Source organism: Caloenas nicobarica, chromosome 4 (genome assembly GCF_036013445.1).
Source record: "Caloenas nicobarica isolate bCalNic1 chromosome 4, bCalNic1.hap1, whole genome shotgun sequence".
Classification (NCBI taxonomy): Eukaryota; Metazoa; Chordata; class Aves; order Columbiformes; family Columbidae; genus Caloenas; species Caloenas nicobarica.
This window is the reverse complement of record NC_088248.1, coordinates 51,216,961-51,243,209: the sequence shown is the minus strand read 5'-3', so window position 1 is coordinate 51,243,209 and position 26,249 is coordinate 51,216,961. Positions and strand designations below refer to the sequence as shown.

The 26,249-nt window shown below is 39.2% G+C and overlaps 1 protein-coding gene across 3 annotated transcripts in view; it reads right to left on the bottom strand.

Moving 5' to 3' along the window:
• Window positions 1–9,171: 9,171 nt before the first annotated feature.
• USP46 (ubiquitin specific peptidase 46) overlaps window positions 9,172–26,249 on the bottom strand; it is a 31,904-nt gene continuing 14,826 nt past the window's right edge. The window contains exons 4-10 of one of the 3 annotated variants that reach the window (XM_065634182.1): window positions 24,262–24,491; window positions 20,774–20,850; window positions 18,191–18,274; window positions 17,696–17,893; window positions 16,789–16,867; window positions 10,463–10,565; window positions 9,172–9,833 (exon numbers count right to left, since the gene is read on the bottom strand). In XM_065634182.1, the coding sequence (XP_065490254.1) occupies window positions 10,476–10,565; window positions 16,789–16,867; window positions 17,696–17,893; window positions 18,191–18,274; window positions 20,774–20,850; window positions 24,262–24,491 (758 nt within the window). In that variant the 3' untranslated portion in view covers window positions 9,172–9,833; window positions 10,463–10,475. Of the gene's footprint in view, window positions 10,566–13,222; window positions 15,772–16,788; window positions 16,868–17,695; window positions 17,894–18,190; window positions 18,275–20,773; window positions 20,851–24,261; window positions 24,492–26,249 lie in introns of those variants that run through there. The other 2 variants (XM_065634181.1, XM_065634180.1) reach the window with 2 other exon arrangements.

Here is a 26,249-nt window from a genome sequence, read left to right as displayed (position 1 = left end):
GAATGCCCCAAAGCACATTGAATTGCAGCATGCAAAAGGCAGGATTTCTTTCCCATCTGTTCATGTGCATTGGATGTTGCATGAACGTAGATGATGATAATTCATGCCAGCTGGGGGTTACTTGTGTTCCGTTTTGAGCTGATCTTTCATCAGACCATGTTCATGAGTACTCGGGTCTACTTCATCCACTGGCAGTTAGGACTTTTTGAGGCATGGGGGGTTGCGTTGTTCAGCTTTTTGTTAAATTCCTGTTATGGAAGGATGGCAGGCAGGATTTGTGAGAAAGAAAAGCAGTGCTTTTTCACAGAAGTAGGAAAATACAGTTCCAGTGTGAACGAGGTCAGTGTCAAAAGGCATCTGCTGCCAAGGAAATACACTGTATTAGAGAAACGAGATCACAGTTTTCTCCTACTGCAGCTTCTCTAATTTAATTAATATCTGTGTTAACAGTCCAGAGGAAACAGCAACAGGAGGAGAAGCCGCTGTTGCAAAACAATTGGGCACACATGGCATTGAGAATAACCTTTTTTAAACACTGACAGGAGGATGACGCTTGATGCTTTCGTTAGTGTTGCAGGACATTGGAGCACAAGGGTGCCCGTGTCCTGAGGCTCATGCCCGAGGCAGCATCCATCAGTTCTCCCATCACTTTCTCGAGCAGACCTCAAACCCAAGAGACAGAATGTTCTTTGTGTGTGAAACTGTGTGTTGTCTGAGAAGTAAGTAGAAGTGGATGATGATTTAACTGTTTAGAAAAAAATCCTTGGCACTTCCAGGCTCCTGTGTTTATACACTTGCATTAGTTGTCTAGTCCACTCTGTCACCTGTCGGATTGGGCACAAACTCTCCAGCCTTTGCCACTTGTGAATGGATTTGAACCATATGGCTTGTAAACCCATTGCAGTCCTAATGTGAGTTTAGTTGGGTCCCGTGTGCTGCTTCTAAAAACAAGTATTACTAATGTTTTTACATCAAACTCATAAAACTTGGAAATGGTTTTATGTCTGGATCTGACCTTTCCCAAAGTCTGGGAATCCTTAGATGGTGATTGTAAGACTGTGAAGCCAAAAAATAAACACAATACTCAGTAAAAGTCCACAAAGAAAAGCACTAAGAAGCACAAAGCATTGTTGTGTCAAATAGCTGATATGGCCCAAACCCAAGGGACAGCGACTCTCCAGTCTAATATCTTTGACTCTTATTTGTTCTGTGAAGTATCTCTCTGTTAAGTCGAAAAGCTGTACAGTTATACAAGTTCGCCTAATTTGTTTAAAGGTGTTGAAGAGGTTAGATAGAGTCCCTTCGTGGCTGTGTGCGGGTTGGGCGTGGGGAGGAAACAAAAGCAAATTACTCTTCTGTAGTTGGACAGAATTACATATTAACATTCAGCCATATGCAAATTTTCTTCTATGAAAGATCTTACCAGCTTTTGGAAGAGAGTAACTGCCTTTTCTTTGCTTGGTGCCCAGTAGAAAGGGTCTGATAAGAATGGACATTGAAAATTAACATCAGTTCTTTAAACCACGAGTCCATCCCAGTAACAGCTGAGGATGGTTCACTTCTGCATATTTGCCAGGGTTTGTTCCAGCCTGAAAACGTGGGTTTTTTTGGAAACCTGATCCTTATGAGCTCCAAATGCCCATGTGGGCGAGGAATTGCCCTTTATAAAAGGAACACAGCATTTCTTACTCTCCTTCGTGAATATTAACCATTTGTTTCTCAGAACATTGCAATAAGGTTAAAATGAAGAGTACAAAACTGAAGAGGGAAATAATTTAAGTAAAGGGTTCTGGGAAAAAATGTTGTTGTTGTTCACCTTTTAAATATTTAACTTCATAAAAACATTGAGGATTTGGCAGATTGTGGAGGTTTGTTTTGTTTTGTATTATCTTGTCCTTGTTAGGTCAGTTCTTTTGATGATGATGTAGTCATCCTAAAATCCTTCCAAGGGTCTAAGATAAAATAAGTAATACTGTAAATAACATGATAGCATCTTATTATCTAAGCCATAAATGGAAAATTATTTTGGGTGACAATATATTTTTAGGGAGTAAACGAGCTAAGCAAATCCATAAAGAACCAAGCAGTACACAGTGCATAACCCGTTAGCCTAGTTCTTATCTGTTAAAAAAGCAACAATTAACTGAGTAAGTTTGGAGGGAAAGTTTCTATCCCTTGGAAACTTTCCTCTCTTCTTGATGTAAGGAAATGATCTTCTTTAATGGGCCATTTATTTCATAGCTGTCTGCAATAGAATTTTCCCCCTTTCCTTTGAAATCTCCAGATACAGTCATTGTGAGAGACAGAGCTGAAAGAAACACACAGCAACTCCCGTGTTAGATCACCTAGTATGTGCTCTGGACCTGATCTTTGCCCACTGACTTTGATTCAGGTTATGACGGGGTATGTTGCTTGGAAATAAAATTCAATAATCCTGACCTTTCAGGAAAAACTTGGCATATATTTATATCACTGAATTAATTCCTGCCAGCTCTGGGCAGTTGTTTGATCTCTTTGTAAAGATCTTTTCCTGTCAAATAATGGTCAGCTCATCTTACTGTCTGCATATGTTCCTGCTTGAGGGGAGAGATAAATACTGGCGTACCCATTTTCTAGGTGGGAAATAGAGGAAGAAGGACATTGCATTATTTGCCCCATGTGAGTTCTTGATAGGGATGAGTTTGGAAATCACAGACTCTCCTGTTCAGTCTATAGAGCTTGCTGCTTTCCTGAATGTCCTATCCTGAAGGATGACTCCTGTAAATATGCCTTATAGTATTGGATATTAAATGGTTGCAAAATTTACTGAAGGTGGTGACTGGTATTGCAATCCCTCAGAGAGAGAGAAGCTAAGGGCTCTTCCATTCAGTGAGAGCTAGAAAGTTAGAAGATACTGTCCAAAATAATAGGAGTAATAAGAAAAACAAAGAAGCCCATACATCATGGCTTAAGGGAAACAAACAAATCAACCCACAAACCAATAAAAAGGGGGCAGACTGTCACTTGAAATTATGCCAGGGAACTTGCATCTTGGGTTTTCGTGGTGGTTTGTGTGTTTTTTCATTGAGAAATGGTTGCATGAATTCAGGTTTAACAGCGTTTCAAGATAAATGTTTTTTCCTGAGGGATAAGGGTCATTTTCATATTACAAGGGTTTTGCGTGAAATCACAGAATGTTAGGGATTGGAAGGGACCTCAAAAGATCATCTAGTCCAATCCCCCTGCCGGAGCAGGCACACCTCGCTGAGGTTACACAGGAAGGTGTCCAGGCGGGTTTTGAATGTCTCCAGAGAAGGAGACTCCACAACCTCCCTGGACAGCCTGTTCCAGTGCTCTGTCACCCTCACTGAGAAGAAGTTTCTTCTCAAATTTAAGTGGAACCTCTTGTGTTCCAGCTTGAACCCATTACCCCTTGTCTTACTGTTGGTTGTCACCGAGAAGAACCTGGCTCCATCCTCGTGACACCCACCCTTTATATATTTATAAACATGAATGGGGTCACCCCTCAGTCTTCTCTTCTCCAAGCTAAAGAGACCCAGCTCCCTCAGCCTTTCCTCGTAAGGGAGATGCTCCACTCCCTTAATCATCTTTGTTGCCCTGCGCTGGACTCTCTCCAGCAGTTCCCTGTCCTTCTTGAACTGAGGGGCGCAGAACTGGACACAATGTTCCAGACGAGGTCTCACCAGGGCAGAGTAGAGGGGAAGGAGAACCTCTCTCGGCCTACTAACCACCCCCCTTCTAATACGCCCCAGGATGCCATTGGCCTTCTTGGCCACAAGGGCACAGTGCTGGCTCATGGTCATCCTGCTGTCCACCAGGACCCCCAGGTCCCTTTCCCCTACACTGCTCTCTAATAGGTCATTCCCCAACCTATACTGGAACCTGGGGTTGTTCCTGCCCAGATGTAAGACTCTACATTTTCCCTTGTTATATTTCATTAAATTTTTCCCTGCCCAGCTCTCCAGCCTGTCCAGGTCTCGCTGGATGGCAGCACAGCCCTCTGGCGTGTCAGCCACTCCTCCCAGCTTCATCTCATCAGCAAACTTGCTGATAGTACACTCAATTCCCTCATCCAAGTCGTTGATGAATATATTGAATAATGCTGGTCCTAGTACTGACCCTTGAGGGACTCCACTAGATACAGGCCTCCAACCAGACTCTGCCTCATTGACCACGACTCTCTGGCTTCTTTCCTTCAGCCAGTTTGCAGTCCACCTCACTATCCGATCATCCAGTCCACACTTCCTCAGTTTAGCTGTGAGGATGCTGTGGGGGACGGTGTCAAATGCTTTACTGAAGTCAAGGTAGACCACATCCACCGCTCTGCCATCATCTATCCACCTCGTTATGTCTTCATAAAAGGCTATGAGGTTGGTCAAGCACAACTTCCCCTTGGTGAAGCCATGTTGACTGTCCCTGATGACCCGCTTATCCTTGATATGTCTTAAGATGGCACCAAGGATAAGGTGTTCCGTCACTTTCCCAGGGATGGAGGTGAGGCTGACCGGTCTATAGTTGCCCAGGTCCTCCTTCTTGCTCTTTTTGAAGACTGGAGTGACATTTGCTTTCCTCCAGTCCTCAGGTACCTCTCCTGTTTCCCGAGACGTGACAAAGATGATGGAGAGTGGTCCAGCAATGACTTCAGCCAACTCCCTCGGCACCCGCAGGTGCATCCCATCTGGACCCATGGATTTATGGATGTCCAGATTGCTTAATTGCTCCCTAACCCAGTCCTCATCAGCCAAGGCAAACTCCTCCATTGCCCTGCCTTCCTCTGGGGCCTCAGGGGTACGGGGCTCCTCAGGACAGCCTCCGGCAGAGTAGACAGAGACAAAGAAGGCATTCAGTAACTCTGCCTTCTCTGTATCTTCTGTGACCAGGGCACCCACCCCGTTCATCAGTGGGCCTACATTGCCTCTGGTGTTAGTTTGATCTGCCATGTATTTGAAGAAGCTCTTTCTGTTGTCCTTGACCCCTCTTGCCAGGTTTAACTCTAAGGAGGCCTTAGCTTTCCTAGTTGCCTCCCTACATCCTCTGACAACAGCCTTATATTCTTCCCAATACTTCCCAATACTATTTATCCCAAATACTTTGGGATAAATAAAATTCAGTTGTATATAGAGCATGGTGAATGGAGTGGTTCGTTTTCAGCTCAGTGGAGGCTGGGATTGACTGCACAAGAGTGAGAGCAAGAGATTTGGTATATGAAGGAAACACATTCTCTAGGTACATTTCTTCTACAAGTGTCATGACAACTAAACAGACCTGCTAAACAACAAGCATTTACTCAGTGCTGTTACCACACCAAACACTGGCTGTGCGTGGTCTGTGTTATTACTTTCTGACAAACTGATTGTCTTTCCTCATCCTCTGTAGCTGCATTTGGTGATAAAAAATGAGTATGAATGTGTAACATTGTCATAAAGTAAAGCTTTTAGATTTCATGTGACACCTTCTCTAAGCCATTGTCAAAATCCAGTTTAATACAAATATTGGACACTACTCTGAAGCATGTGATTGCAAAAGTGTGCTGAATTCGATGTTGGTTGAAACCACAGTGCAACACAGTGATGCAGTGTGCCCAGACATATCCCCATATATGTCAACAGTAGAATGAGCAACCTGTGCTGGAGCATTTAAAAAATACGGTTTTAAAGGGTAGGGGGAAGAATTCTGCTTACCTTTTGGGTTTTAATCCTCAAGGTCAGGTTCTGAGAGGCAGCTGAGTGTCGTTCTGGTGTTTTAGACAACACTGGTCGCTGCCTGAACTACTCATCTTTAAAACAGTAAAAACTTCACTGACCTTAGCTCAGAATAGTTTTGTTTATCTGAAAATGTAACCATAAGTATCCAGAATGATGAAAAATAAATAAACCAAATAAATGTTATCATCCCTGCTTTGCCTAGTATTTCCTGCTAGTGTATAATAATAAACAATTACTCGGGGGCAAAAGAAAGCTAATCCATTCCTTGGGAAGTAAAGCGCTGTTACTACAAACTTCCCGAGAAACCTCAGCTGCCCCAGTGAATTCCAGGCAAGACAAGCCAGTTCGCAGACAGAAGGGATCAGGTTATACTGCAGCAATGTGCTACAAGATCTGCACTTTGAACTGCAGCCAGAAGTGAATAGGTCATCAAGGCAAGCCAGTGAAAATGGTCCTACTGGTTAAATCAGTCTGCCTGAAGGTGACCAGATTCAGCTCCAGTCGTGGTTATCTAAAATATGTAGGCATTTTGGTACACATTACTCAATTTCTACAATTTTCTCCAAATTAAGAGCTGAAAAGTTATTAAGTTATCTGGTAAACTATTTTGAGGATGAAAAATGCTTCATAAATGACAGTGACAAGTGTATGATTAGTCACTAAATAAAGTGTAAGATTTTGTTTGTGCTTCTCAACTGTGTTTTCAGAGACCAGAGATAATGCTGCTTGTAGTTCAGTACTTACAGTGTTCCACACATAACGGTGTCTTACAGCTGCACAGAAAACACAGCTCTGCACACCAAAAGTTTTGTGAGGATGTTGTAAGAAACTTTGTTCCAGTTTCTGTTACTATTAATCTCACTGTAGAACTGCAAACCTATCTGGAGCTTCTTTACAGCTATGCCGAAGTGATCAACAGTAGAATTTGGTCTCTATCGGATAGTCTCTTGGTTGAAGCCTAAGCATTTGTGGTGTCTGGTTTGCAATGTTGGGTGAAATCTGTATCTTCTCTTTCAAATTCTTTGTTTTTCTGGAACATGACTTGAATATTTTTCCTCATATGTGTGTGAAATGAAATTGAAAGGATAATGTTTCACTCTGGGTTATTCTAAATTTCATTTCAGTATTTACCTCTTTATTTTACCGTTGCAGTGATTTGGCAAAAAAATGTCTGTCAACCTCCACCTCTCGGGTTCTGTTTGATCCTGGTAAGTCTCTGTGGATTTTGGGGCAGCCTGCAAACTCCATGTTGTTGCCTCATCTGCTGTTTTCTGCATTCGTGGTGAGATGAAATGCACTTCTAGCACCAGGCGAAGTGTTTGTGGCAGGTTAAACTGATACAAGCACTTTGATAATGATCAGCCTTTACAGTGGTGAATGCCACCAATGGCTTCCTTCACAGCAAGCCCACCCTTCACATCCGAACCCTGACATTGTGCTCAGAGCAGTAGACACCTGCTGTGACGAAGTGGACTGAATGTGCCTCCCTCCAGCCATATAAGAATATGGGGAAGGGAACCATAGAGGAAAAAAAAAGGGAAAAGTTGTTATGATTCAGAAAGGTCTTGGACTGATTTGTTAAAGGAATCTTCTCAGGTTCAGACCACATGAGCAAATGTATGGTTGTTTATCTTTTTTTTCTAGGTCTGCTAATGTATTTTCCCATGTGAAGCAAAGCAATTCTGTACTGGAAATAATAGAAAACTTGTGCACCAGGTGTTCCTGGAAAGAGGAGATTGGAGGAAAATGTATGTTGAAGCTGCTTAGGTGTGGAGTGGAGAGAGCCATCACTGGTGTGCTGTGCCCTGGGAGAAAGGATCTGGGAAGATGGAGCTTTTCAGGGGCTGCTGGCCCCACAGGAGTCTCCCAGAGACAGCAGGGACATGCGACTGCAATCTCTTTAGGCTGAGGAGAGCTCGAAGCCCTTAGGTGACAGAGGAGCAGCCGAATGAGGGATGCCGTGAGGGTGAGTGAACTTTAACAAGGCCGTGAAGTAATCTACTATTTGATATAAAATTAATAAGCGAAGAGGAATATTTTTCAGAACAGATAATTGAAACGTTCTGTTACCATATATATATATATTTATATGTATTGAAAATGGTTGTCCTACTTTTCTTCTTCAAAAATTTTTATGTGATTTTTAAATGGCACACGGTCAAGGAAATGAACATCTCCAGAAACATGGTCTTCCATGTCATATATTTAGTCATGTCTAATAATGTTGTGTCAAGTCTGGTGAGTGTATTTAAATGAGGAAGCTTATGATTTTCTCCTACCATACCTGAGTTTTCAATGAAATGTTATTTTTAGCATTTCTCTGTTTATCTGGTACACAGAACACAGACCAATCTAGTCTAAAATCATTATTCTAACTCATATAAAAAAATAAGAAACAGACACATATGTAAACATCATACAGCTTCTGGAAAAATGCATTTCTGAGGTGAGAGCAATTCTAGAGGAGTCCATGTACCCTGCTCTTGGAAACCTTTTCTTGGTTTCTTTATATGTACACTTTAAATTTCATTTCTTTAAAGTGCTTTAAAAGTATGGATTTGAGACTTATTTATTTCAGTCATCTCCTGTGTTTTAAATTTCTCTCTCCATCCTGCAGTTAAAAGCTTATGTTCTAATAACCTAGAAATAAGTTTGAAGGTGGTTCAAGTTTTTTAATTTGAGAGGAAATCTGTACTGTAAGATATGAAGTGTTTTTCAACGTAGTCTTTTGATAGTATTATGCGCCATAAATCTTATAGCATATTAGTTACAAATTTAACATGCTGTTTGATAGCTCTGTTTGATTTTGGTTCTCTAAATGGTTCTGAGGGAATAACAAGAATCCATTTAGACAAGAGCAAGAAACTCCAGCCTTTTATTTACCCCACTTTTGAGTAAGTAAATTGTGTTTGCTAATGAATAACTTCAGGAAAATGAGCAGACTACAGGAAACTTTCCGTTCTCTGACAGAATTTTAGACCTCATTAGCAAAACTCTTTCCTACTCCGGTAGACACAGGTAAAATAACAGGCTATAGAGCTTGGGGTTCTCATTGTTCCCTGGTGCAAAAGGTAGTTCAATTCTGGCTGCTTTTTGGTTGGTTCAGTTTTAGCTGTTCTCAGTAACACTGGCAAGGTCAGCGATGTGCTCTGACTAGGTACAGCTCAGTCACGCAATTGTGTGTATATTCCACTGAGACAACTCATGATTTGCATTCAGAATTTGTTCCCTTTAAGACACTTCAGAGGCAGCCCAGGTGGTAAAATATTCTCTGAAGTCACTGAAAATGCAATGACTCCATTAGATGAAATAAAAAGCGAGCATCAGCAATCTTGCCATCTGTAAGAATACAGATACCTGACATTCAGAAGCATTTTGTGTAACAACCAACATCAAGGTCCAGCCTTAGTCTGGCTCCAGCTGAATTCAAAGCAAGTTGAATGGAAGCAAGATCAGCTAGGGAGTTTATTTTATGTAAAATATAAACATGTTAACAGGAGAAAATACTGTTTTCTTATGTTACAACCTTAATAACCAACATGAGATTTATCTTACAGTTCTGCAGGTAGTGCAGGGTTTAATTACATGTACATGATTAAAAAGAGCAATACTCAACTGTATACATACACCATGTATTGTATGCTTTACTAGAAAGTCAGTGTTTTTATGTGTCCCCAGTTGTGTGCCTAATAATTTTACTACCTCTTACTCCACTTAAAAACTAGCACAAAATATTAAAGTAGTTTTACTATGATTGCATCATTTTGACAAGGTGGGGAGGGTCTGTATATTTACAAAGAGATATACATATTCAATGCCTCCAAAAACCAGCCCTTTCTATATTTCTTGCTCTCCTCTCTCTTCTTCCTCCTACCCTATTCTCACATTCAAACAGCATAAGGTGACTTTGCTCCTAAAGAGTCATGGATATGTTATGGAGCTTGTGTCAGGTCGTCTTTAACAAAAGCTGCTGAAGCTATAAAATTGTCTCCAGGAAAACCATTTGAATCTGTAATGTGGCTGCCCTGATGTTGCTCTTGCTGTTAGAATGAGAGATGAGCGAGGACTGGGAAACTACTTGGTATGTGAACACAATCTGTCTTGGGACATCTGCAAAGACGAACACCGCTGCAAATACAAAGCTGATGTTTAAGCTCGTCCACTTTAAGGAATGTATACTTACAATTAAGAGTTTTGGGGAGCAGGGAGAGAGGAGTTGCAAATATTCATTAATTAGCTACTGTGGTAAGCAAGATGTTTTGGTGAACTGCAAAGGGTCTTCACAAAGGGTTTGCTCCTGTCACTTCAGAATCTGTAGTAGGGTTAGGGTTATCTAGAGGATAGAGCACCAGCTTCAGCTGGGTACAAGCTGAGCGTTTGGAAGCTGCATGCCAGTCCAGCTCCTGTGTGCTATCATGGAAAAGTCACTTACTCTTTAATATTCTTACATATAGTCAAGTTGCCACGTGCAACAGCCTTCATGAGAAGCATTAGGCTGTTAAATTGACCACTGTGAATGGCACATACAAGTCAGGTTATTTTATGTTGTGCAATAGACCCAGTCTTGATAACCAAATGAAGCAGAATGATTAAAGAATTATAGAAACTCCGAGACCATGAATAAAGCGAGTTATATGTGGTTTCATATTAAATCATACATGCAAAGCCAGCGAATAAACCTCCTAGGGGATAAAGAATCATTAGTGTGTAAAAATGCGTGGGCTTAGTCCAGATGGTCGCATCAGGTGGGCACATACCTCCTGATAGGTGTTATTCGACCTTGTATGCGAAAGGAGTGTGTTGATCCGAATAAGTCTTGTGGACAGGTTCAAGCAATCTCTTTGAAGTAATGCATGTTAGCTGGAAAGAAATTAAAACTCTGTCTGTCGAGGCTTACCAAGGGCTATTTAAATATTAAGTGCCACGTTAAATTGAGAAGAAGAGCCTCAGCAACAGAACTGATGCAACAGAAAAAGCCCTGGTCTTTTCATTGATCAAAGAGAATACAATATCTAAAAAACTAAGAATAACCCTTGCATTAACAACACAGGTAATGACTTTCTGATATGGATAGCACAGATGCTGGCCTCTAAGAAACATCCATTGTCTTTGATAGATGGTGTGGTTTTTTTTTTTTTTACACCAGCACTTATCCCACTTCATTATCTCTTCCCTTTATATGAGCCCAAGTGTAGAGAAGAAAGATGCAAAAAGGTTTGCTCTCCTTTCTAGCACTCACACAAGGGCCATGAAAAAAATGCAGCTCTTAAGATTATTAAAACTTGAGACTGCACAGAGCGCAGATAAAATGGCAAAGAGAGCAATACTTGTATCATCAGCTGATGGAGAGCTGTGTGTTTGGTAAAAGAGAATTCCCCTGTGAAAGATGGAGCTTTTCTAAATTAGTCACTGATAACCGTGCCATAGATGAAAGCATTACAGTCATGCTCAGATGCCTTAGCAGGTAGAGTGCAAAAAAGGTTGTGAAATGTGCAATGTGGGTCCAACTCGTCAGGTACATACTGTTATGTGCAGCAGACATGTAGTAAGTACTGTGTCCTTGTTATGTCTGAACAAATGTGCATGAAAAAATTTGGCCTTCCCGAATTTACAACCCAGCTAGGATTACAAGCCTAAAAATGTAAATTGGGTTGTAACTAGAGACATTGGATCACAAGCAAGCAGCTGCAAAAGCAAAAAGACAAAGGCAAAATGTTAAGCTGATTGGAATTTCACAAGATTGACATTGTTGCTTAAAGTGCTTGGGTTGATTGCATTTAAAAAAAATCAAAGTACATAAAAATTAAAACAAAACTAATAATATTAACTATGCAAGTTATTATACAAATAGAATAACAGACCAACAAAAGAGAAATAAATTAAAACAAACACTGATAAAAGGTACTAGCAAAGAACAGGTGCACAGCCAAAACTTTTTAAAATTTCTAGTACACGTTCAGCTGTAAGATACTCCCCACATTTGTCAGCTACAAGCAGCCAAAAAGAGATGGAACAAGAAGGTTCTGCTGCTGAGAGGCAGCAAATCACAGGCAGCTGCAAGTTGTTGGCTCAGATCCCCAGTACATGGTGCTGTAACAGATGAGTGAATGAAATGCCGTGTGTGAAGTTAAAAGACAGGTTGTCATAGCACTTTAGGATCCACCATCTAATGTGATTTTCAGTTTCACTTTAGTTAGGTCTTCAATATCTTTACTAAATCTAATGAGAAGGAAATACCTACTGCTTTATTTTCTTTACTCCAACTGCTAAAGGAACAAGACTTTTAAAATGTAATCTACTGCTCTGAGGTAACTGTAAATTATTAAAACAAAATTGACAGGAGTAATTTTGGGACTTGATTTCAACAAGGTGTTCTGCTTCACTGGCATGGTTTCTCCATCACTCCCCTCTTCTGCGTCCCTCTGCTATGTCCCCAAAATAGAAATTACATAAAATCCTGACAGCCTCCTCTGTGAAACACAGAAGTTGAAGTCTGAGCTCATCCTCTAAGATAACTGATTCATCAGCACTGCAGTGCTTCATCGGGTTCAGTGGAACAGCACAGGACAAAAATGTTATTTTTCTAAGTAAGAAAATAGTAATGAGACTTATAAATGGACAATACGTCTCAGCAACGGCATGTGAAACAAGTAGGAAACTTAAGATGTCATTAGGCCTAATATCCGCAGAACTCAATGCCATAAAAATAGTCATTTTAGGGAAGCACAGAATAATATTAGACATCTGTGCTACATTTTTTTTCTAGCTGCTCACTGAAAAGCTTTTATTGTCCTAGATATTTTTCCATTCTTTCATAAGGGATTGGAAGTCTACACGTAAGCATAAGAGAAAATGAATTATGTTTTATTTAATCAACTAAAATATTTTACATCATATGTTTGTTCCTGTGAGGCTCCCAATCCTAAAGAAAAAAGTGAATGTACTTAATTTGACATAGGAGAGTTGTTCTGCTGCCATACAAATAGTGCCAGTCTTATTTGTACGGCCACAATGGACAGGCTTTTGCTGGACTGAAGTCAAGGCATTCAGCACACTGTAGACTGCTTATAATTTATGGAATTGTGACTGCATTTTTTTTAATGAAAATAAGATGCTCCTTAGCTTAGTTGGTGTTAGCATCAAGTGAACATTCCACCATTTGTCAGAGTTGACATCAGACCACTGATGTTGGACTGGTGTGATACTAGTGCTGTGATCTTTTCATGGACTAGCATGAATTTAAAATGTTTTCTTCATAATTTATGAAAAGGCTTATTCTAGTAATTTTACTCTCAGTTGCATATTGCAATTATCTGTATGTTTTACAACCTAGAGCTGTCTTGCACCTGAATAAAACCAGAGATTATAATCCTGTACTTTAGCATTTAAATATTAATTCATATTACTAACATTAAAGAAATCACTTTTCAGATAAGTCAATTGAAATACAGAAAACATTTCCTAAAATTAAACAGATCTAAAATTGTTTTTATGAAAACATTGAAATGATACCTTAAGAATATATTTTTTTGTTGCTTTTTTTAAAATTGAAGAATGCCCTAAGAATGTTTATCAGTAAACTGTGAAGTACAGACCTTTGGACCAGCACTAGTTAATGCCGATCTAGAAAGTGCCTTTGCCTTTATTCACAGTGAGGAAACCTTACTCATTTTAAAAGGCAAGTGATTATTATATTTTTGTATGGAAATTCTGAATGCTTATAAATAAATCCATTAAAGAGGGATTTGCAGGTTTAGCTTTCCTGTGGAAAAGCTCCTGCGCCTCAGTGAGAATTGAAGTCTCCTGGAAGATGTCTTCTGTCTGTGTTAGAGACAGAACATTTCATTCTAACATCAATAAAAGAACTGGAGCTACATCCCCATGATGCTTGTCATGAACCTGAGTACCAGCCTTCATTCATGTGAGTGATCTCTGTAGAGTGCTACTATTATTCACCTAGTAAGAACTCTGAGGTTACATTCTACGTCCTTTTTCTTGTATCAGCATAACACGATAAATCACGAATAATGTTGGATGAAAGGTCCACTTCTGTTTCTCTCTTAGTGTAAAGTGCTACATTTCTTTAGTTTACAAAACAGCCATTGATAAATCCAACTGAACTTCAATTGATGTTACAGTAGAAGCTAGTACTTAATTTTCACCACTGTTTAACAAAAGATATTTCACATTCACAGTAGATTACAATGAAATAAAACTTCGTCTCTTTCCTACGGAAGACTAAAATATAAGATTTAGCTGCACTTCAAAAGACATTTCTTGAAATGGAGTGCTGGCCATGAAGTGTCAGGCAGGCTTCTTAAAAGAACAACCAAAAGCAACATTGTCTGATAAATACTTAACAAGAGTGAATGAAATATAACAGGTAGAAATAAATTCTGTGAGACGAGAATATTTCCTTGTAAATACTAGAAGCAACTGTCATTCCCCCTGAAGACAAGAGTGATTTTGCTGTTGATGTCATTGGAATAGGAATTTGGCTACTGAAGTTCATGAATTGTACAATGGAGTGAAAATGTCAAACCAAGCAAGGTAGTTACCTGGTGTTACCACTGCCACAACCTGTAGATCCCTTCTCATACCCTGTTGATACTTTCATCTACACTCATTCTTTGCCAAATTCCAGCATGCGAGTTCAGCAATGTTATTAGCCAGTACACGAGTAGTGCCAGACAAATTCACTCAGTAAAATCACAAACTAAGCCTTTTGATGTTTTTAAAATCAAACACTCCAGAGCCCTATCTGTTTCTGTGGTGACCTAGATGATGTCAGACATGTCCAAAATGTTAGAGATGACATACAGAAGAGACTTGACAATGCCCTCAGACACATGGTGTGAACTGTGGGGTTGTCATATGCAGGGACAGGAGTTGGACTCGATGATCCTTGTGAGTCCCTTCCAACTCAGGACGTTCTATGGTTCTGTATACATGACAGCATGTGCAAACTAACGGGTTTTATGTATTACGTTATGTTGCTCGGAAATGGACTCTGTCTTGAGAAATGAAAATGGGACCTACAGATATTAATAAAATTGCAGGATCAAGCCGTGTAACATGTATCATATGTACAGTACTTATCTGAATGGACTCTGTAATTTCAGTTCTGATGGATATATTATACGTGAGCAGTCTAGCAATTTCTGCAAACTCAACTAAGAAAACAACCTACGATATTCTTTTAACAGAAAGGTAAGTTCAATCTCTATAAATATGTGTCATCTTGCTCCCTTTATTCCAGTGCTCTGCAAGTTCTGAAATCTCACTTCATCTGCACTACCTCGTGATAAACAAAGTGACTGGACATAGAGAGTTAGTTCCACTATAATTTAAATCCTTCTATGTGAATTGTAGGCCTGAGATTATGCACTGGAAGTTTTTAACAACACAGGGCTTAAATGATTTTGGAAGAACATCTTTTTGCAGCAGAGAGTAACATGTAAAAAAATCCCCTATGCAATCACAATTCCATCATGAAACAGATTTTTTTTTCTTAGACTTAAAATGAGTAAGTGTATGTCAGGATGTATTTAAAGGAATGCTTTGTAAATTTATACACCCCAAAGCCACATAGAAAGTTTTAAACAATTTTGCCCTAAATGCAATGAATGCTTTCATATAAAATACTATTTTAGCTGGATTGGGTTTAACAGTTGACATCCAGAACTTATTACCTGTAAACGTTAGTCTGTATAAATTCCACTAAAATCTGACTGCAATTAATTCTTCAATCAGACTTAAAAACTACAAACATCCCCCGCAAAACAAGGTTCTGCATGTCAAAAATGGATGGTTATAGTCAATGCCACATAGACCAGTTAATAGGAGACAGAGAGTGGTGGTGTTCAACCGTACAAGATGTGGTCTGTGTAAAAGTCAGTTCAGGGGGACTATCACCTTCTGTTGCGTGCAGCATTGTTGTGTGCAATTGTCACAGTTTGCCAAGTCACTCTCTTGACTGATAGAATAAAATATAGCCAGACTCTGAATTTTTTGATATATCAGAGGTCAGACCATAGAATTCTTCAATAGCTTGAGCATCTATTTTCTGCAAAATAAATAAAATTATTTAATGTGCTGTCAGGTAAAAGAAATACCAAACATGAATTAAATGATTGTATAGACGCAAAAGACAAAGTAATTTGTTTCAGGGTAGCAATTAACGAATTCTGTTTGCAATTTAAGTGGTGAAAGGGTAACATTCAGGGGCTTAAGCCCTACTGGTCTCACTCATGGAAGTCAATAGGAATGTTTGTCTCAGAGAACCTAACTGAATTAGGCTTTTCCCAATAGCAGAGAGACTCCTTGGAATGCAGTAGTGAACACTGTTAAAACACACAAATGTGACCATGCGACCCCACCTTTCTGCAGTTTCCAGAAACCCTCTTCAAGACATGACACATCCAATGTCCCAGTGCTTACTTTCCTCCATTGGATTTACTTTAGGGAAATCAGACTCAAACCCCCAGCTTTGCCAAGGTGCTACAGTGACATAAAGGGTTTGCTTAGGAATTAATTGCAGTGTGCTTAGACAGAATCTGTAACAGCTGTGGGCCAGATCCCGCTCTAATTTACATTCAGACAAACCCAGACTGACTACAGAGTCTGGACTTTCTTATAACTTCCTAGTTGTTCAAAGATTGAAGTTCTACTGCAAGACTAACTTTATCCAGTCTAATTTTGCCAAGTGATACTGCCAAGGATTGCAAAACAGTTCCTGGATATTTTAGGTTTTGATGGATTAAATTGATTTTATTAGATGTGAACAAATCTTCCAAAATAATGAAATCATTCCAAATTAAACCCTTGAAGTCGGATATTAAAAACATTTAATGTTGCTCTGAAATAAAACAACCCCCTCTGACATTGACAGTAAGAACTACAGGATTAATAATTGTGTTTGCAATCTTAGTTGCTAACAGAGTTGAGCTGAATGTCACATTACAACCAAACTGTAGCTTTGCAAACTAGTAATCTGTACCCAGATCTAGATCAGAATTTCAACCCCAAATAGAAAAGAGAACATAAACACAAATATTGTGCTCATGACCTTCAGCATACTGACCTCTACAATGTCATCATCAAACAAGAGCCAAAATCCGTGACTTTTCACGATAGTAATATAATGCCCTCGATTCGGTCCACTAGAAAGCAAAACAAAAACACAAAACCTGAAATATTAGAAGATACCGTTGAGTCCATTTTGATAAATCCATTTCTATATGCAGGCAGTCCGAAGTATAACTAAATGTTACAAAGAACATAGTAAACCCACCCCTGGCAGTACAGACAACACGTACTCCTCTCACCTTGTTACTGACTTATTGCAAAGATTTCATGAACTGAAAGCTAAATGTGTTGTTTTCATCTGTGCTGCGACCGTTTGCAAATTAACCTATAGAACACTTAAAAATTTGCTCATCACCAGCATCAACTGTTGCAAGTATTTTTAAAACATTATAAACTAAATTTGAGAAGGAAAATTGTTTAGTATGAACCATGAATATTTGGTTACGCAGTCTTTGAGAAAAGTGAGAATAAGTTGTATTCCTAGAGCCCCAAGGATTTTTTGTTTGTTTCTTCTTTGACAATATCCGCTATGTGAGAATCTTTATTAAAGCTGTGATTGTCATTGCCTTGACAGGAGACCAAGGTGTGCTGCCGTAGGGCCTGCATGCTAGCAGTGCCTGGCCCTCACAGAGCCCTGGCTCCCAAGCTGTCTAAGTGGGCTCATGCGGAAGGAGTCGGCTCCATTAATTTAAGCCAACCTTGTGACTTTTGGAGGCCTGAGACATTGTTTTTAGAACAAGTACAGATTTACTATGAGAGAGGGTGGCTAAGAGGTCCAGGCCAAGTTGATGCAGCAGCAGGGTTTGTGTCCTCCCTCCCACCCTCCCCACATTTTGTCAGGCATGCCTCTCCCCTTGGCAAATGTCTGGCAATAGCTCAAGATACACGTGAAAGTATCTTACCTTCCACAGTGAACAACGACGGCTACCAAGTCATACATCCGATCTAAGTTGACAGCATCGCCAGATGTGTTGAAGAGACGTAACTCCAGAGGAAATACTACACGATAAGACAGCTTAGTATACCTGTGCAATTGCTCCATGTACTTGAATCTCTTGAGGTGTAAGGCAAGAATCATTGGCAGCTTTTTTACTCTCATCCTGTGAAACCATTACAGCACATATGATAAAGACCTGACCAGTTCAAAGCTATTCTGTCTTTCCCTAATGAGTAAACATTTGCATTATAAAAGCACTTAGTAAGTAACAGTACTCAACAAGCAGTAGCTTGTAGACTAAGACACACGTAGTAGCTTCGAATCTGCCTGTAGGTTCTCTGGCACACGCAGAGAAGGCAGTCGGGGTATAAAGCTTCTAGGTATCTAAAAACTAAATATCAATGAGGAGGTTTGTCAAAGCCCAGGAGGGTCATGGTCAAATAGCCTGCTCTTTGCTTACCTTTTCTGTGCCTCTTGTTTACTGCAGCAAGTTTCACAGTAGTATTTCTGTTCACTACATAATGTCTCTGTGTTACTGAAGTCTCTGTAAATAAAGACAATTATCAGTTCTTAAAGGATCTTAACATTTTTGCACCACTCGTGCTGATGAACTGGAACCCTAAAAAGACAACACAGGATGAAATCTTCTCTCCATTGAGTCGAAGTTTCTAAAGCATCTAAAGCAACTGTACTGGGGTTTGCAAAGGGACTTAAGGTATCTGGCTGCTGTGACAGCCCTATATTAGGAGCGGTGCCCCTCCGTATGATATGGGAGAGGGTCAGATATTTCAAAGTGAGACTTATATCCTGGTCTCCTACATATCAAGGGACTACCTAGACTTGGCTGTAGTCACTCGATCATCCAGTCCCTTTTAAAATTATTTGCAGAATGGAACAGCTTCAAATGCACTTCTGTCATCCTCAAATAGCTCACATTTTATGGTCTGGATCTGTAAGATAGGCTTGAATCATCTGACACAGAAGAAATAAATTGAACTCCATCTTCTGCATCCTCTAACCTCTGGAACTCTCATTCAGAAGCTATTTGATTATACCTTCTCGTTTTCTAAAAAGGAAGATGTCAGCTAGTATAGAAGATTTTGTAAATCCTGATCAAGTAAATACACTTGGAAATGTTTCTGGATCGAGCTTTGGAAGTGAGAGAGGCAGAGGAAGGCTGGTTTGATAATGCTTCTCAGTTCACCAGAAAGATTTGCCTGAAATCACAGTGCTGATACGCTTCAGAGCAGAATTTTAGGTACCTAGGAAAACTCAATTGTAAAAAAAATGACAGTGATTTTTTTGTCACCTCTAGTGTTACATTGCAGCTGAGCAGGCATTTTGAGAACTGCAGATACAGACATAAGCCCCTATCTCCCAGCTTAAGCACACAGGTTTTCTTGTGACTTTGGGCCTCAGATATATCTGAAGCCCAGATCTGTCCTGTTGATTGCACCTACATTGTACCTAATAGACTTCCGAACTCCAGACAAATTTGGACCCATTCTGACCCAATAATCTCTAATTTAGCATTGCAGCCCACATGGACAGAGGCTGAAGCTGTGCTACCTGCAAGTTCAGCCTGCTCCCACAGTAGGCAGCACAGAATCATCTTAACAAAGGCAAAGGGAGGATTCTGGATGATTATTTCTGCCTGGCATCATCACCACAGGGGTAGATGGGAGAGCTGAAGACTATATAGATTACCAGGCCATACATTATTAAAAGTTATTTACATAACTTTGTAAAAGGGGAGGATTTTCCATTTTCAAGTGTTAAGTTCTTTAAAGGTTGACAGAGCATGACAGAGAGACACTTCACATGACTGAATAATATTTATACTGAGAATGCTTTAACTAGTTGGGGTTTTTTCCTTTCTTTTTGTGGTCTTAAACAGTTTGATCAGAAAGTGCTGAAATTTAGGACAAAACACATCTCTTGAAAGATACATTGCAACAAAACTTTGACCATAACTACGATTATTTACCTAAAAGAAAAATAAAGCATGATCACTGGAAAATATTTTCTTCAATGGTAAACATTGATCTCAAGTATCTGATTTCATACTTGAATTTAAAGACAAAAATAACTGAATTCTGCCAGTTCCTCTAAAAAACATGGTGAACTTTGAAGGAATCATAAATGAAGAGCTGAAACTTTAGAAAAGATTAGAGATGGGTTATATGCATGGGGAACATAATGCTGCAAGATTCAAAAGAATGTGTTTGTGTATGTTTTAGGTCTTTTATTAAGGAAGGAATCTGATGTTTATTTTCAAAGCCTAACACATAAACTTAAACAAACAAAATAACACACACACAAAACCACCACCACCACCAAAAACCCACCTCAAAAACCTAACTTGTGGAATGTGTTGGTTTCCTTTTCACCTCAAAGTGAAGCTATGGAAATAATATTTTTCTAACATAAAGAAATATATACAGATGGTAGAACTTTGATAGATATTGATTTTATTTTGATCTCCAAATTGTTTGTTTAATAGTTAAGAGTGTACTAGGAGCAGAACTGAAACTTAGAATGAAAGTCTTCTCCCGATAATTTGAGGATGAGGCACAGAATAAGAAACTTAATATGGAAAAAAAGTAGACTTTTGAAATCTTTTGTCCTCTAGGGGCTCTAGCATTCATTCTGCAAAGCACACACTTAACTTTTAATATGCACGTAACTCCTAATCAACAAAACACTTGAGTAGAAGCTTAAAGATAAGCACATGTAAATCCATTTGAAGCCAATTATTATTCTGCAGTAATTCTTGAGGATGACAAGGCAATCAATTATCTTCCCCACAAGATGATCTTTTTTCTCTTTCAAACACATAAATTGAAACAGAAAGTGAGTAAAAGAAAATATATTCATGTATATTTTGTCATTAGAGAAAATATCCAGTTTACATTATTTTTCTTCTCCTTAAGAAAAGCTCAAGACCCCAATGTTATTCTACTTCTCTTTTCTGTACATACTAGGCTTGGGAAATTTAGCAAAGTCAGACAGAACTATCTGCTGGAGAGGTGCATTCATTTACCTTAGACAGTGTGTAATTGATGTGTTCTGCTCCACATCAACAGAAAGGTCAAGAAAATCTTCGTCTTTGCTACTAACCTGTTGCAAAAAATATACATGTAAAACAGAGATGTAGTAAAATGTCACACATCTAAACATCGTTTATGTCTATGTGCAAATGTTAAAGACAGAGCAATTTCTGCAGAAATGAATTACACAGAAATAATTCATGTCAATGCTTTCCATTTTTTTTCTAGTTCACCGTGACTGTATTTATTAGTAACTCTACCAATCCAGGTTTAATGTAATTTAGCTTCTGTCTGTTCCACTTATTCAAACCCACCAACTAGTGACTGCCGTCTACTGGTCATTAAAGGGGGACCATCATTGCCTATATTAGATGTGACTAGTGTATTATATATGTTCCCTTGTTACGCAAAACAGCTTAGTTTCTTATTTTACTGGAATTTTATTCACCCTTTATATAATATATTACACTATGTAATCACAGCTTATGCCCTACATAATTATTTCCACTATTAAGGATGCAATGAAGATATTTTCCAAATAAGTGTCTGTCAAGAAATTACATATTTAACCATGTTGTGATTTCTTTCCAGTGAGCGTTCCAAAGGCTGGCTTTATATTTCTGGTTGACACAGCTGCATTCACTCAGTGAATATTGTTCCTGGTCAATAATTTTGATTAAATAATTGAAAGATTATAGGTAAAAATGGCAAAGTGATGATATTTTGCAAAATAATTTTGATTTTTCCATTTTTTTAAGGAACAAGAGGAGAAAAATTCTAAGAAAGAGGTTTTGTTTTTTAAAAATGACCTCAAATATTTTCAGAATGGCAGATCTTGATTTTTGCTTTGAAAACGATTTTTCACTTAGTGTTCAATCTTGAAGATGAAAGAATGTAAAAAAAACCCTACAAACATAATTGTTGTAATACTTCAGTGAGTTAAAAAGACTGCAGAATTACTGCACATGAATTTAGTCATATGCATAATAACCATTTTGTGTATAAAATGCTGCATGAACACACCATATTTGCCTCCTATGACTACATTTCCTTAGAATAACTAAATCAGATGACAGGATAGTTAAGTTCAAATCAAGAACTTCAGTGGGGGGTTGAATCCATTGTTCTGACACAAGTCCCTCCTGCTCAGATTTCTGCAATTCTATGGATGTGGAAGTTATGTCCAGCTTTCAGCTCATCTGTGCATTATATCAGAGATACTATAAACGCAGTGAATGCAGCCTGTATCAGTGCTGGATCCAGAGGAACACCTTTAGCAGGATGAATCTTGGTATTAAGATAAAGTGCACCCAATTAAAATGAATAGCAGCTCTTCAGACACAAATCCTCCCTGAGACATGACTTGACCCACGAGACAGGAAACCACGAAACTGGCAGCAGTCAACTGCAGTATAAACACACAGCTGGAATTGGAAAGGTAGAGTGACAAAGCTTCAGAGAACATTGTGTCTCTACGGCTGGAACTGGAGTTGTCAGACGCACGGTGTATCAAGAAAGAGGTTAAATACTTGGAAAAGTCTTTGACAAGTATAGTGTTTCATTTGAATGCCACCAAGAAGCTAGGAATTTTGTTATTGATTTCAAAATATCAAGTATTTACTGAAAGGGGGAGGTGAGCTAGTTGTAGCAAGAATGATACAGACTGAAACTAAAGGTAGCTGTAAAATCAGATGGAAACTGCAAGTTTCACTGTGAGTGAAAATAAGAACTACTGGAATCTAATGATTCTTCATGCACTACATATTCATACTTTAGCAAAGGAACACCTTTGAGTCCATTTTACTGTTTCCCAAAGATTTCAAGATAAAATAATACAAGGAAAAAAAAAAAAAAACAAACTAGAAAAGTATCCTCAGTAGAATACAGTATTTCTGCATTCACAAGAGGCTATAGACAAGCCTTCCCACAGCACCAGTAGCTAGCATGATTTTTTCCACAAAGCTTGGTCACCTGGAATTACAAATAGGGTATTGTGCAGTTTTGCTGTTATCCAAGGACACATCCTGACTTCAGTACACTTTGTCTGAATAAACACTGGATATTAGTTCATAATTAGGCCGCGGCCATTTAAAGAAGCTTGTGAGTTAAAAAATAATTCTATCCTTTTGCTTATTTTAACTTGCTATTGTTTCTTGGGGTGTTATAATTGAAATAGATTAAATAAATAGTTTTCAATCTCTCCGTCATGTTTTTACTTACACAAGCTTATTCCAAACTTGGTCCAACTCCTTCTTTTATGTTGACTATCACTGCATATTTTTTTCTTGCTCTCTGACCCAAATCCCCAGAGAAGTCATATTTTCTTGGAGTACAGAGCTATTCTTTATAATTAGAAATATCAGAATATGTTGTTTTACACATCTGGTAGGACCTGGGTAGGGTTTATGTCACCTTACTTCAGCTGTCTAAAGTTAGATATTTAACCTCATCTTGCTTGCTGAAGATAACCTTCTCCTCCCATCTTAATGCAGGTGATCTAAAGATGCGTTTTCTTTAGAGGAGGTCCTTGGCAGCAGTACTGGTCTGAGTTAAAAACACATGATTGTTAGATCACTTTGCTGACCCAGTTCGCGGCATTGCTGCACCAACAATTGCAGCAGCTCCGTAACAACATGGAACCAGAACAAGCTGTATGGAGCAGACGGAATGCCTGATACTGCTCAAAACTTTGTGTGTCATGACAGCTTGGAGACAGGTGGAGAGAGCTTCCTGCAGGAGCTCCTTTGCAATCTCCATCATCTACAGAAGGAGCTAAGAAAACTAGTTCATCCTTGACACCTACCTTTTACGAAGCAAAGGTTAGGTGAAGTTAATTCCAAACTTTTTGGAAAGTCGGTGTCAGTGCTCTCCCCTAAACAGATTTTCTTTTTCCTGCCTGTGTTAGTCTTTCACATAGCAACATTACAGAGAGAAACTTTTTTTTCCCCTTTAAGTAGAAGCATGTGATTGAAAACCACACAAATCGATACGAGACTTGCAATCAGGCTTCCTAACTAAAACTACTTTTTACTCATACTTCAAACATGAGAGCCTTCAAACTGACAGCATTCTCTAGAAAATATTATGGAGATAAGAATACAGTTTGTTAATAACAAACTCTCTGTATGCCAGTCACATTCTTAGGATTGAATTAACACAAATTCATCTTAACTTTTCAGTTATTCATGGAATAATGATGTGAATATCTTCTCCCAAAGTTACAGTAATAAGGAACTGTATTGATTAACTAGTGAGGATATTAACTGTAGAGGTATGTATTAGGACAGCAAGACTTGGCATAGGTTAACCAAGTAATGCCTAGAAAAATAAATTTTTAGAAAAGAATATACTCACTTTAAGAAGTTATGTCTACAGGAATATCCACAATTCTCAGATGTCTGAAAAATTCATATATTTATATATATAAAATGTATATACCAATTAATGGGCAACAAGAAAAAAAATCTATCCCAATGCTTACGGTTTCACAGTTCAAACATCTAGTTTCGTTAGTCAGTGTTCCCTGAAAAATCTCATGCACCCAGGTGAGTTCTTGTTTATTGTTCTCTTCAGCTTCATTCATGTTGCCATTTTTCAGTTTCCCATTTTGCTTTTCCTGTTTCTTCTCCTCCTGCAAAATGTCTGCGATGGTGTTCAGCAGGTAATTTAAAAACTCATGTGCATCCTGCTGCATGTAATTGTCAAAGAGATCTGTGAAGAAGAGAGTTGAGATTTCAAAAGTTAAGTATATCCTCTCCTTCAAGAAAGCAAACTAAATTCATTATTTCTTTTCAAATAAATGTACTAGTCCTTGCTCAGCAAAGCATTTGGAATGATGCCAAAGAAGAACAGTTTTGCAGCCACGCTGGCTTCAGTGAAACTAGTTTGGGAGAAGGTTTCATCTCACCTAACTTTAGCTGCTGGAAAGGTTAGGCTCTTCTGTGGAGATGGTTGTGTAGGATCCCACTACAGTCAATGAAGAAAGCAAGTGGGTGACTCAGCCTAAATTAATTGCTTAGACTAGATGTCTAACTTTAGACAGCACTGACTCCCACCCATATATTCCAAGTCCGTCAGACACTTAGGAACATCACAGAGTTTGGACAGTGAGACATGTGGCTGGGGCAGCTGAAGACCTTGGATACTGACACATACCAGTGAGCTGTGTCTGGCTGGGGTGGAGTTCCCTGTCCTCCTAACAGCGCACACAGTGCTGTGCTTTGTACATCTGGCTGCAGGGGTGTTGGTGACGCACTAACGTTGTGGCTGTTGCTGAGCAGTGCCCGTGCGGCATCAAGGCTGGCTCTCCAATCCCCCAGCCCCCAAAAGCTGGTAGGCTGGGGGTGGGCAAGAGGTTGGGAGGGGACATAACTGGGACAGCTGACCCAAACTGACCAAAGGGATGTTCTGTACCATGTGACATGGTGTTCAGCAATAAAAGCTAAGAGAAAGGAGCGGGGGGCATTCACTATTAAGATGTTTGTCTTCCAGAGCAGCTCCTATGCATACCAAGAGGTTTCTTCTCAGGGAGTGGCTGGAAATTGCCTGCTGATGGGAGGCAGAGAATAAATCTCTTTTGGTTTTGCTTTGCTTCTGCATGCGGCCATTGTTTTTTGTTTGTTTTTCATTTGTTTGTGTTTTGTTGTTGTTTTTTTTTTTTAATTAAACTGCCTTTATCTCAACGCATACATTTTTTTCATCTTATTTTCATCCCTTGTCCTGCTGAGGACGGGTGCGAGAGAGCAGCTCGGTGGGCACCTGGCAGCCAGCCAAGGTTAACCCACCACAAACAGTAATAATAACACCATTTAATGAAGCTCATTTTTCACACACACAAATCTGATGAGCAGAGACTTGTCCTTTTCAATAAGAAATGCTTGCAGGAGGTGGGGAGAATATCGCAGTGATTTAGTACAGACTTCTCCAGTGAAGGCTTAATTTGCCCACCACGTTGAAGTGAAAAGAATCTGTGTTCCCAAGAAATGTGTATTTTTATCCCCCTGCTCCTGAAAAAGCTCACGTGGATTTCCTCAGAAAACATGGCAAAGATCCTTTGTCTTTGCAGTGTCTAGCCGAGGTTAATACACATTAAGTGTGGCCCTAATTTAAAAAAGCTGAAAACATAAGATCCAATCCCTAAAAGTGATTCCCAATAGTGTGGGGGCATTTATCACCAGATGACTCAGAGCTAACTTTGTCACACTTTCAAACGCCTGCTCTGGAATGAACAGTCTGCCCATTTATATGCTGTCACCAGGAAGAAATTTCTTCCAGGTGTTCAACTTTGTCTCTTCATTCAAAGCTCCCCTGTTTCTAAGCATACCACCCACACTGATATGAATCTAGGCCAAAATGGAGCTGTGTGGCAGGCTTCCTTATTTCAAGATGTTCCTCATTTCCCTTAGACAGAACTACTGCAAGATTAAGCATATGCTGTTGCCAACTTAATGCTCAAAAAGGGCTTGATGC